Source organism: Crassostrea angulata, chromosome 5 (assembly GCF_025612915.1).
Source record: "Crassostrea angulata isolate pt1a10 chromosome 5, ASM2561291v2, whole genome shotgun sequence".
NCBI lineage: Eukaryota > Metazoa > Mollusca > Bivalvia > Ostreida > Ostreidae > Magallana > Magallana angulata.
In genome coordinates, this window is record NC_069115.1 from 5,536,466 (window position 1) to 5,549,869 (window position 13,404).

The 13,404-nt window shown below is 30.6% G+C and overlaps 1 protein-coding gene across 1 annotated transcript in view; it reads right to left on the minus strand.

Annotated features, from left to right (window-relative positions):
- The window catches only part of LOC128183045 (deleted in malignant brain tumors 1 protein-like), an 84,741-nt gene extending 80,170 nt beyond the window's left edge, over nucleotides 1-4,571 (minus strand). Inside the window, exons 1-8 of the mRNA XM_052851865.1 lie at nucleotides 4,441-4,571; nucleotides 3,735-3,907; nucleotides 2,970-3,114; nucleotides 2,545-2,717; nucleotides 1,867-2,011; nucleotides 1,493-1,665; nucleotides 928-1,072; nucleotides 536-708 (exon numbers count right to left, since the gene is read on the minus strand). Of these exons, the coding sequence (XP_052707825.1) occupies nucleotides 536-708; nucleotides 928-1,072; nucleotides 1,493-1,665; nucleotides 1,867-2,011; nucleotides 2,545-2,717; nucleotides 2,970-3,114; nucleotides 3,735-3,849 (1,069 nt within the window). The 5' untranslated portion in view covers nucleotides 3,850-3,907; nucleotides 4,441-4,571. The remainder of the gene's footprint in view (nucleotides 1-535; nucleotides 709-927; nucleotides 1,073-1,492; nucleotides 1,666-1,866; nucleotides 2,012-2,544; nucleotides 2,718-2,969; nucleotides 3,115-3,734; nucleotides 3,908-4,440) is intronic.
- Nucleotides 4,572-13,404: the final 8,833 nt, after the last annotated feature.

A 13,404-nucleotide genomic window follows, 5' to 3' on the forward strand; every position in this document is an offset into this window, starting at 1 on the left:
AATTGAAGTGCGAACAAATGTATATAAAAGGCAGAAAATTTGTCGTATGAATTGAAGCGGGAAGGAAGAGAAAATGTGCCCATTGGGTTCGAACACCTGTTGCGCTTTTAAAATGTGTTTTAAATTAGTTAAATTAGTAAAATGGGTATTTAATAAACGAATCAAGAAATCGCGGTAGGGGATGTTTAATAGTCAAAATAGTTGTAAATATTGGCTGAGTTTTTGTCTCTATAATCTCAATTCAATTTGAATATACTTTATTTTAATAGGCCTATTATAGATATTTGTTACGTATACAGACAGACCATATGCATAGCGAAACAATATTGGTGCTTCTTGGGTCTAATTAAAACTGTGGTACTTTTATATTGCACGCGAACTCTCAGACTCTCGGGGTTTGGCCCAGACTATCGGAGTTTGGCGTTACCATCAGACTTTAGAGTCCCATCGCAATTTAGAGTCCTACATTATATGTCTATAAGCAATTAGATGCGATAAATCTTCGTCATAAATACAATTAATAATGACTACATACTAGGTATACAACTGATAGAAATATCCTCTGCATGACTACAATCTTCAGTTCCCCAGCCTCTGTGGATACAGTCTTCAATTCTTGTCTCAGATCCTAAACAGTTAACGTCATCCATCCAAGTAGGTCCTGACCCCTGGCCGAATCGAGCACAGCAATGGGCTTCTGAGGAAATCCTGAAATTTCCAAAAAAGGGTTTAGAATTTTAAATAAATTTGTGCATTTTTGTTATATTATGTTATATATGTGTTGTATTTACATAATATTAGTACATATTGTTAACCAAGTACTTGATATGTCTGAAAGAGAAAGCATGCCTACTTTAATTTATTCTTTGTTCTGTTAAAAACATTTTTTGATAATCAGATCTACTGCTACATGTCAGTAAACCTCACCAAGTAAGCCCTAGAGATCGACACACCACATCGGCTAGTTGCTTATTCAAAGTATCATCACACACTGTCCCCCATGTTTCGTTGTAGTACACTTCTAATCTACCTTCATATTTAGTCGATCCTCCCACAAGCCGAACAGGCAATTCTGAATAATTTAGTTCATATTTCAAATGAGTGTTATAGTTGCATGTAAATGCATCAGGTGTTTTAATAAAAACAAAATCTATATTTTGCGAAATGTCATCAATGTTCTACGACTTAAATTTATTAAAAGTCAAGAATGATGCCAGGTAAAATTGACATTACAACATAAGAATTCATCATCGTTAAAACAGTATTTAAGCGAGGATATATATTTCATTTAGCGATAAAAAAAACGGTTTCTTATGTTGCAAATTTTTATTGCACCAATAAGCTAAAACACAAATGAAAAACTAACAAATATATTTCAGTTAAAACTTTTAATATATAAATATAACATTTTTGTGATATCAGGTAAATGTCAATTATTTTAACAAATATCATCCATACTACTTATTATTCCATACAAGAAAACACTTCTTACGAGGAATGCAGCTGATTGATAAATCTTCTCCATGATCACAGTTATGAGTCCCCCACCCACTGTGGTTACAATCTTCAATTCTTGTCTCGGATCCCGAACACTTAACGTCGTCAATCCAGATTGGACCTGACCCATGACCATATTTGGCGCAGCAATGGGCTTCAGAGACCGCCCTGCAAGGTTAACAGTTTTAAACAATTAAAATTTAATTAGATATTTTATTTCCAACATTTTTTTTTTAGATAATATATATGCGGTTAGATAATACTTGAATCTTTTTTTAATACTTTTTTTGAATTTTAAATCTGATGAAATATTTAATCTTACAATTAAAGAATTTAAAGAATCCGAAGCTTTTTTTGAGAAAAACTCACCAAGGTAGTCCCATAGATCGGCACACAACTCTGGCAAGCTCTTTACCTAAAGTATCATCACACACTGTCCCCCATGTTTCGTTGTAGTACACTTCTAATCTACCTTCATATTTAGTCGATCCTCCCACAAGTCGTACAGGTATACCTACATATATTCTTTTTCATATGTTGGATCTTATTTCTTTTATACAAATGTCGCATTTATATTTTAAAAATGTCATATTTATTTTTCTATGACAGGTGTGTATATTATGAAATGATAACGTACATGCAGAAATATTACCAGCAGATTTACTCACATAAAATTCAACAAAATTCGAGGTACTTGACAGACTTAAACATTATTTTATCAATTAAAGATATTAAAAACTATCAAGATGGAACCAAATGTATAGACGTTATATTAATAATTTAAATAAACAAAGTGTACACATCTTTTAAGCTTTATACATACAATGATAGAAATGGCATTTTTTTCATAATAAAAACTTTATGTAAAAAGTTGATTACATTCTATAATTAATGAATAAATTATTGTTTATTTCCCCCTACGAATATGCTTTAAAACAACCAATGCATACATTATACTATTAAAAATTCTGGTCATCTATTTCACAATATGAAAATTGGATTCTTTTAATTCACATTTCCAAAATATAAAACGCAAAAGCTAATTACGGGGAATACAGCTGATTGAAACATCCTCTCCATGACCACAGTTGTGAGATCCCCATCCGCCATGGTTACAATCTTCAATTCTTGTCTCAGATCCCATACAATTGACATTGTCCATCCAGATAGGACCTGATCCATGACCAAACTGAGCACAGCAATGGACTTCTGAGGCAATCCTGAAAAGTAAAAGAAAAACTATGAATGAACGTTTTAATATCATATTAAAGAAGAATTAAAAAAGAAAATGAGTCAACACATTGATGTAAAAAACAAATTAAATCTAAGTTCAATTATTAATTAGAAATAAATGACTCTGTGTCTTTAAATGATCTTCAATTTTTTTTTTTAACTTTCTGGTGTTTAATGTCCACGTAAAAAGACCAGCAATGAAAAATTTCAAATTTTCGTATATATGTTAATAATCTTACCAAGGTAGCCCCAAAGATCGACACACCACATCGGCCAGCTGTTTATTGGAAGCATCATCACAAACAGTCCCCCAAGTTTTGTTATAGTAAATTTCTAATCTACCTTCATATTTTGTTGATCCTCCAACAAGTCGAATAGGCATTTCTAAACAAAAATGTTTTCTTACATTTGATGAATTTTTCTGTTTTTACACACACACACACACACACACACACACACACACACACACACACACACACACTGAGCTGAACTTGTTATACCTTTTTCACACCGTTAATTCTTATTCCAGTTTGATGTGTTTTAAAAAGTTATAAGATACTGTAAACGGAAACCATAATACTGATCATTAGCAGAAAGACATTACAAGTCAGGGTTTTCCTTTAAAAACATGCAATATAGGCTCTATATTAAGAATGAAATAACGTTTGTTTCAATTTTTTTCATATATGTTAAAATAAGAATAAAAAATATAACTACAGAAAAAGGACCATTATCAAACACAAAACATTTCTCTGAATAGCATTTCAATTTTATCCATAAACAAGATGTTTAGATAAATAAAAATATAGATAAACAAATAATATATTTTTCTCAATATAATATGATTTTGATATCTGTTATTTCTATTTCTAACAAACAAGAATTCGTTCTTCAAAAAGTAAATTCCACACTAAATCGTTTTGTTCTATAGCATGATTCTTAGCGCAAACCTTCTGTGCTTGGTGTTTCCAACAAACAACATATTAAGAGCAAAATATTCTTACTCGGAATACAGCTTATAGATACATCCTCGCCATGACCACAGTTGTGAACCCCCCAGCCATTGTGGTTACAATCCTCAATTCTTGTCTCAGATCCCACGCAAGTAACATCGTCCATCCAAACAGAACCATATCCCTCACCAAAATGAGCACAGCAATAAGCTTTTGACTCAGTCCTTAAAAAGGGGGGAAAACAGTAGAACTACTATTCAATTCCTTCTTAATCGAAATGAATATAAATATATATAAATACATTACGCATTTAAAAAAGCAACACATATACTCAAAAAAAAAATTCAAGAAATCGACTGAGCCATTTGTAAGAAATCGTTTGCAAAAAATCGGTACACTATATGTTGCATAACAAAGCTGACAATTCATAACATTTTCACAAGCACCAACAAAAAATAATTGCGAAAGTAACAATTTTCATTGTAATATTGTATACTTATTAGTTTCTCTATGAAAAAAAATGACAATATGACAAAGGTTGTTTGAAGTCTTTGATAATAAAGATTAGTGGCAAAACCTTATTATATGACCTCAGTGGGAAAATCTGCTATATTTCAAACCTCGGTCACCATGGCAAAGGTTACCCCCAAACAACCAATTTGAAAAATAAAGAATATTTGTTACTATGCTTGGCCAGACCTTTATAATCTTACATAGACTAGTTAATGTCTTAAAACTACTAAGCGATGTTTTTTACCAAGGTAGCCCCAAAGATCGACACACCACATCAGCTAGTTGTTTATTCCAAGTATCATCACAAACTGTTCCCCATGCTCCGTTGTAGTAAACTTCCAATCTACCTTCATATTCAGACGATCCTCCAACAAGTCGAACAGGGATATCTGAAATAGGGAGTAGGCAGCTGCAATTCGTATTCATCTTTAGTTACAGCTCCATAAAAATGTCCACGTATTTGAGAATTTATATAGCTTTTGTGAATTCAGTAAATTTAACATAGTTTTAACCACTTTTTAATTATTTACACGGTTGTAGACATGCATTATCGTAGACATCATATGCCCAACATATTGTAACGAAAAGAAAATGTCAGCTTTGTGTGCAATGTGTTAAGAATTACAATGTGTTTCAAAAATTGTTCTAATAAAGATGAGAGACAAAATTAATTTACTTCTTCGCATAAGCAATCTTAATCAATATGATGCATGTATGTACTATTGAGTTTTCTTATTTCTGACAAATAATTATAGGTTAAAGAATCGATCCATTCCTGCAGTACGTCGAAATCAAACCATATTTCTTTTTATTAAAGATCATATATCTGAACCATTTACATCGTAACTAAAACGGCATTTTACTTGGAATACAGCTGATCGATATATCCTCTCCATGATCACAATTATTATTCCCCCACCCACCATGGTTACAATCTTCTATTCGTGTCTCAGATCCCAAACAGTTTACATCGTCCAACCAGATAGGACCCGACCCCTGGCCATATCTTGCACAACAATGAGGTTTGGATTCAATCCTGAAAAAAAATATGAGTATGAAATATTTGAATATCTTTATAAAAACAAGTTGAATACCATTCATTTGACCGAGCCCTCAGATAACTTTGTGTCTTTGTTACTTAGATTTATATTTTTTTTCTTTTGCTTTCTTTTTTTTAAGCATTTACATTATTCCAGTACTAACCAAGGTAGCCCCAAAGATCGACACACTACATCGGCCAGCTGTTTATTTGAAGTATCATCACAAACTGTTCCCCATGCTCCGTTGTAATACACTTCTAATCTTCCTTCATATTTAGTCGACCCTCCCACAAGTCGAATGGGTATATCTAAATAAGGAGAGCTAATGCATTATACCTATTTTTATTCAAACAATATAAGCTGTAATTTTCATAAAAGAATAGTTTTGTTGTAAAAGTGCTTCATTTTGCAGCTAAAAACACATTCTCTTTTATAAACTTCTTTAAATCAAAGGGCTGCGTTTTACAAAAGAACCTATGATTTTTGACCTAATTAACGAATGCTAAATGAAAACAGACTTATTAGTGTTTCAATCTAGTTCCATAAAATACAATTATAGAAATCAAAATAGTAGTGATTAAACGGTCTTATACAAATTTTGTTTATTTAAGATCAATTCAAAATCAAAGATTGGTCGTATGTTCTTTTGTAAAACGCAGCCCAGTATCTATCGTCAAAGGGGCTGCCAATTTTAGGCAGGGGTCTGGGCCGAGCCGCCTTGAAGCCCAAGTCGGTATAGGCCTAGGGTAAAGCCCTAGTGGGGGCCAAAATTAAGACTTCTGTGAGACTATACTTATAAAATAATATTTTTTCTTACAATTTTTAAAGGTTTATAGATATAAGATGCAATAATCCCATCAAAACCTTCTTTCTTGCAGAAATATAAAAACATTTATTTTTATTTTTTCTTACAAATTGCTGAAATTAATCTTAAGAGAAGGTCAATTAAGAGCTTAATATACTTAGTATTGGAAAATACAGTACTGAATTTAAAATATTAAATAAAAATACAAAATTCAAATAGTGACGTAAAAAAAAGTTATTTATACACTTTTTCAGAACTCAACACAGGGACAAAATGTATCAAACAAAATAAGGTCGAAAACTGTCGTAAGATTATTTTGCGCAATTATTTTTCTCAGAACCTACAATTTCAGTATAAATAAGGAAGACTCAAATGTATCATTTTACACGGCCTTTGACACTAGAAAAACATAAGCTAAAAATGGCATGAAAAGTTGTTTTCCATCCAATTTATTGTTGAATTAAGGTTGCCAAAAGGAAGAAAACACGATTTTATAAAGCAATTTCCTTGAATAGTGTACAACGCTTTTAATAAGTTACAATCTACGCAGTGGCAATTGCTATTAAAAATTGAGTGGAGTATGCTGTAGATGTTGTTTTGTTTTAATTATATGGCACATAATTATTCCTTTTTGTTTAAAATTAGAACTATTTACAATTGGAACAACATTTTAAATGTATAAAACATAAATTGATGACAATAAATGACGTTTTCGTATCTGCTTTATAATCATCATTTGAATTATTTAAAAATATTTCGATTATTGAGAAAAAGGTCGTATAATACGCAAGTAAATTAATTTAATTCATTTTTATTAATTAAATATGAACATTTATCAGTACCTGTAAATGAGATATTTGTCTTGTAAAAGTTTCCATTTTCTATATATGCTGAGAAATCAAAAGTTTAGGACAAACGCGTAATAAGTGCCGTAATCTTTTTCATGATGGTTCAATATTTCACAAAAGGAACAATTATTATTCGTAACTTAATAGTTAAAAATGACTTAGTTGAATTTAAATCAAATGTGCATTATCAAATCAAATTTAAGTCAAATATAGTAACATACATTCAAAATATTGACTTAGAATAAGCTGCACTATTCATGAAAAATTACAAGGATTAAATATCTTTATCTGATCTTTAATCAGAAACAACAAGCGCAGTGATAAAAAGTGTAAAAACAGGGAAGACTTAAATTCATATGTTTAAAAGATTATTGACTTAGAATAAGCTGCACTATTCATGAAAAATTACAAGGATTAAATATCTTTATCTGATCTTTAATCAGAAACAACAAGCGCAGTGATAAAAAGTGTAAAAACAGGGAAGACTTAAATTCATATGTTTAAAAGATCTTTGACATGAGGAAAAGAATATAGGCTGAAATACTGACCTCTGTGATTATTTATTGCCTTTGAGTTGTAAACAGGACGAAAACACGATATATCATTTGACTACTTCTTTGAAAAGTGTGTTCAATACGTTACATAATAAATCTACGCAGTATTTAAAATTAGGTTTAGTGTATCGTACTTTTTTATTATTCCACAAATCATTTTGCATGTAATTAAGAATAAATCATAAACTTCATATATCACCTTTTGTTAAAATTTATAAATCTGTAAAAATGAGTTATCAACCATGTCATATATTGGTAAATTATGATAATTAAAACTACTTGATATTTTCTACTATAAATAACATGTACAGACAATAATCTAAATTATTTTATTTGTTGATGCCTCTATAAAAGCAGTTCACCAGAAAAGCTTTCAGTATTTTGCACGTAGATTTCTTACTTGATCCAACTATCAAAAGATTACAAGATAAAATTAAGCGAAGAATAAACGTAACAATGGTGATTTCAAAAGGATCCAAATTACGGCGTTAGGTGCAGTCATCCCTTAATTAAGTACAAAAACAAAGTATTGAAAAGCGAATCACTATTGGAAACATTGGTATATAAAATGTTATGAATGTGTTAACAGTCCACTTTGTAATGCTGCTCAAATTCCCCAGTTTATCTCATGAAATAAATGTTGCAATTGTTCATTCTTACCACAATCAACAAGTCTCTATCACCAACAAATTAAGACGAATAAATTTCTTATTCACAACAAATAAGTATTAGCGGCGATATTTCAAGTCATACACTTCTGATATCGGCCAAAGCAACTTTTCAAAATATTCAAGGTGTATATTATAACTATTTTGTAATAAGTGAAAAGCTGGCCCTATATATTGAAGGGAATTCAGTTGCCTTATATTGCGTATTGTTTAGAAAAATTATTATACCTGTATTATCGTAATCATTTCTTTACTGACAGCAAGCTAACATTTTTATCACAAAAGGAACAATTATTATTCGTAACTTAATAGTTAAAAATGACTTAGTTGAATTTAAATCAAATGTGCATTATCAAATCAAATTTAAGTCAAATATAGTAACATACATTCAAAATATTGACTTAGAATAAGCTGCACTATTAATGAAAAATTACAAGGATTAAATATCTTTATCTGATCTTTAATCAAAAACAACAAGCGCAGTGATAAAAAGTGTAAAAACAGGGAAGACTTAAATTCATATGTTTAAAAGATCTTTGACATGAGGAAAAGAATATAGGCTGAAATACTGACCTCTGTGATTATTTATTGCCTTTGAGTTGTAAACAGGACGAAAACACGATATATCATTTGAATACTTCTTTGAAAAGTGTGTTCAATACGTTACATAATAAATCTACGCAGTATTTAAAATTAGGTTTAGTGTATCGTACTTTTTTATTATTCCACAAATCATTTTGCATGTAATTAAGAATAAATCATAAACTTCATATATCACCTTTTGTTAAAATTTATAAATCTGTAAAAATGAGTAATCAACCATGTCATATATTGGTAAATTATGATAATTAAAACTACTTGATATTTTCTACTATAAATAACATGTACAGACAATAATCTAAATTATTTTATTTGTTGATGCCTCTATAAAAGCAGTTCACCAGAAAAGCTTTCAGTAATTTGCACGTAGATTTCTTACTTGATCCAACTATCAAAAAATTACAAGATAAAATTAAGCGAAGAATAAACGTAACAATGGTGATTTCAAAAGGATCCAAATTACGGCGTTAGGTGCAGTCATCCCTTAATTAAGTACAAAAACAAAGTATTGAAAAGCGAATCACTATTGGAAACATTGGTATATAAAATGTTATGAATGTGTTAACAGTCCACTTTGTAATGCTGCTCAAATTCCCCAGTTTATCTCATGAAATAAATGTTGCAATTGTTCATTCTTACCACAATCAACAAGTCTCTATCACCAACAAATTAAGACGAATAAATTTCTTATTCACAACAAATAAGTATTAGCGGCGATATTTCAAGTCATACACTTCTGATATCGGCCAAAGCAACTTTTCAAAATATTCAAGGTGTATATTATAACTATTTTGTAATAAGTGAAAAGCTGGCCCTATATATTGAAGGGAATTAAGTTGCCTTATATTGCGTATTGTTAAAATTATAAGCTAAAATAAGCTAAAATTTGTCTTTATATCCGATACATATTATACAACAATTCGCTTTTTGGCTCCAAACTATTGTTTTATCTTATCAACATGTTAACTGCGTTTTACTATGAAGAAAATCACTTGAATCAAAGGTATATTCTTTTATATGTAACAGAGTTTTCACTGAAAAATTCTGCATATACCTTTTTTGATAATTATAGATAACTATAGATTTGCTTAGGGTTAGAACAACTTTTATAATTTAAAAGAAAAAATGACATGTGATGCAATATGTTGACGTCAATAAATCAGATAAAGTTTTAGTTTATCAATTACCGAAAGGCACTTGCCTACTTAACAATTGACATGTATTAAAAAATCGAAAAATGTATGATTTAAAGCCTGGTCGTATGTACTCTTACGGTAGGTCCAAGTGCGGGTTTTATAAAAAGAAATCTTGCAAGACACGCAGGTACATCTTAGAATTTTGGAATTCAAATTTTTGTGCATGATTTTAGAGACATTTTCTATCTTTCATGGTATCAAATACAAACGATAAATTATGAAAATATGTTTTGAAAACTCTATTCATTTGTTTCGCCCAGTTTAGACAATGTATACAACAAATCAGAATTTATATACTTTCTTTTCTTCGGCTTACTTTGACGTGTCAGTATTTTCTTACTTAATTATGGATATATTTCAGTACATGTATAAAGAAAGAAAATATCTTTTAAACAATGCAAAATTCTTTAATTGTCCAAGCAATTGTCGTGAGGCAAGATCAACGGCAATACGAATGACTTGCAAGTGCCTTATGACGCGATTGTTTTAAGTCATTCGCAACGCAAACATACGTCTCTTCAACGATAATTGCCATAGGGAAGTGGGGGTTTTATAGGCATGTTGTGAGTGTCAAATCGTCGCCAAGCAATATTGTACATGATACCCACGACCCGCATGTAAAACGTCCATTTGTCTTACGTAGCCCTCTCTATCACTTAAACACGATTTTAGCGCTACTATCACCACGGGAGCCACGACTGGCAAACACGCACGCGCACGAACACAAAACACATACGGCCAATTGTGACTTAGGCTTAAAACAACTACTGATTTGATTACTACCAGTATTGTCAATCGTCTCCTCTTTCCTCGTAATGGTAGACAGCTAAAATAAGTCGTTTTAAAAGAATGCATATCATAAGAAAAAATTTATTCCAATAAACGCCTGTTAAACTTTTTAATTAGTTTCTAAAATGCTTGGCAATACTTTTTCGATTAAATATGCAAATGTCCGGATTTGTTTGTTCAAATATAAGTTTTTACAAAAAAAAAAAATTCTTGGAGAAAATAAAGTTGATTTATAAAATAACGCTCTTGGTTAAATAAACATATTTGTAATTCAAAAAATGGTAGCGGTTTTAGGTTTTTTGAAGCTTCTTGTATTATACTCACAAAATATCAGTATCAAAAAACAATGTCTATAAAAATTGACAATTAAACTTCGAGTTGATACTTACCGACGCAATAACTCAGGGTAAAAAAGGTTGAAATGATTACAAAAACATAGACCGTTATCGGGCTGTACATTTTCAACTTCTGTTACAAGGAAAGTTAAAAAAGGTTTATATATTTTAACTGCATGTGACATGTAATTGATACCGTTGGGTTTCATGTTTCAAGGATTGATATGCTGTATTATTACAAAGTCAATTAATATTCAAAATGGGGATACGACTTTTACAGCGCACTTTAAAAAAGTACGCATTTAAAAAAATAAACTTTGTTTACCTGTTACAGGGTTTTTGGAAATTGATAAGATGTTTGGGAAGAGAGACACGGGAGCTTTATTCAAGTAAATGATTTAAAAGACAAATGAAGCATATGACTGTATCTTTGGTTGTCATATACCTACCCGTAGTTCCAAATCTCAGTATATTATATTTGGCCGTATGTTTCGCGGATCTAGACAATTTTACTCGTCATGTGGGTTTTGCTTTTCCAGCGCGGGGGGGGGGATGGGGTCTGATGCCTTTTTGTAGTAATTTTAGTATGCAGACTCAATAAGCTTAAATATTCCCAATCCCACATCTTCTTTATCCGCTCATGGAGATAGTTATTCAAAAAACGCTACAACAATGAGTATCTACAATTGCAAAAATGCTTACTTATATGAACCTATAGCAAAGCGAAAACGTTCAAATCTGTTTGACATTTTAATGACGTCACAATGAAAATCGTACGCGCTTATCCCTTGACAGTTACATTATTTTAAACATTACAACCGTAAATATAAATAATAAACCCAATGGCAAAAAGCTCACCGAGATATGAACCTTGTTGGTGCCTGATCAAATCTTTTGTTAAGCCATTCGTTCTTCACATGATTCGATCACGTGATCAACCAAGTTCATACTCCGGTGATCTTTTAAACTTGCTGTTCATTATTATTTTTTGTAATATAAGCATCCCTTATCCCATGTATTGTACATGTATACATACTCAGGTTATAACTTATTCATACGGACATTTTTATACCTTTCAAACTCCTCTTACCAAGTAAAACCTTAATTATGAGAGAATTTATTCGCATTTATTTTCAAATACAAAGATCTTATTGTATATATTCAAAGGTAAAATTGACATAGAGTCCGTTAGCTTAGAATTCCGGATGTCATGTGTTGAGAAAAATGAAACTTAAAACAGGTTGGCACACGAAATACTAGTAAATTCAATTATCTGAAAATCACTTTGATTTTAAGATGGGGGCCGAAAATGCTCATTCATTTTCTTTTTAAATATGTGTCCCCAAAAAGAAATAACTTCCCTAAAATAATGGCTAAATTTTTGCATGGAAATTGATTATCTTAATAAAACAAACAACTATTTATAGTATGAACTATTAAATGGTTATGATTTCAATACAGTATTAATTTTAACACATTTAGTGACTACAAAAGTAATATCAGAGTCAAAGTTTAAAAAACCTTGCTTTACCGATGGCTTCAAATGCCTGTACATTATGAATACAACATCAAAGGTAAAGATTGTTACAAAAGTTTGGAGTAATAAAATTATAACGCGAATGAAAAGGTACTTGTAATGACATCCAAAACTTTGCATACAAATAGAAATACATATATTGTCCATTATAAAAGGGGAAAAAATGAAAATGACATAAAATAAGATAATTTTAGGCAAAAATTAGAATTAATTCTTTCTTTACTTTAATGAAATATATGCTAAATATGCCGAAATATATCCACTGAAATATCAAAATATTTTAAATATGTTTTTCAGAACAGCATGGATATATCGTATTACACATATTATCTGGAAGTTTTATCTGCGCTGAAAATGAACAAGCTAAGTAACAATACTCTAAAACTATTCAGTTATGAAAATTGTTCGTTTTCTTTTTGAAAAACTTTCCGCCACAAAATATTGTCCCTTACTTTACTTTGTTAATATGTAAATTTCTTTTCACAGTTTAAATTTATATCGGTTTGGCATTGTTAAATTTAAATACACAAAGGAAATTAATTCATGATGCAAGGTGAAATAAAATAGTTACCAAAAATAAGAAGGAACCTCTTGAAATTTGTTGGCATTTATTTCTCCAGAAAAGTTTTAGTTTGTTGTTATTCATTGTATCAATAAGAAAAAAAGAAGCTATAGCCAGGCACACACCTAAGCTAAATCTCTCTATAGTTCCCTCTCGGTCAAAAATGCTCTGCTTTGAATATCTATTTCGTTTAATGTATTTTTGAGATGGTTCACGGTTTGTTATTGTCATTTTTTCATTGAAATAATACATGTATTTTGTCTGTAAATAACTC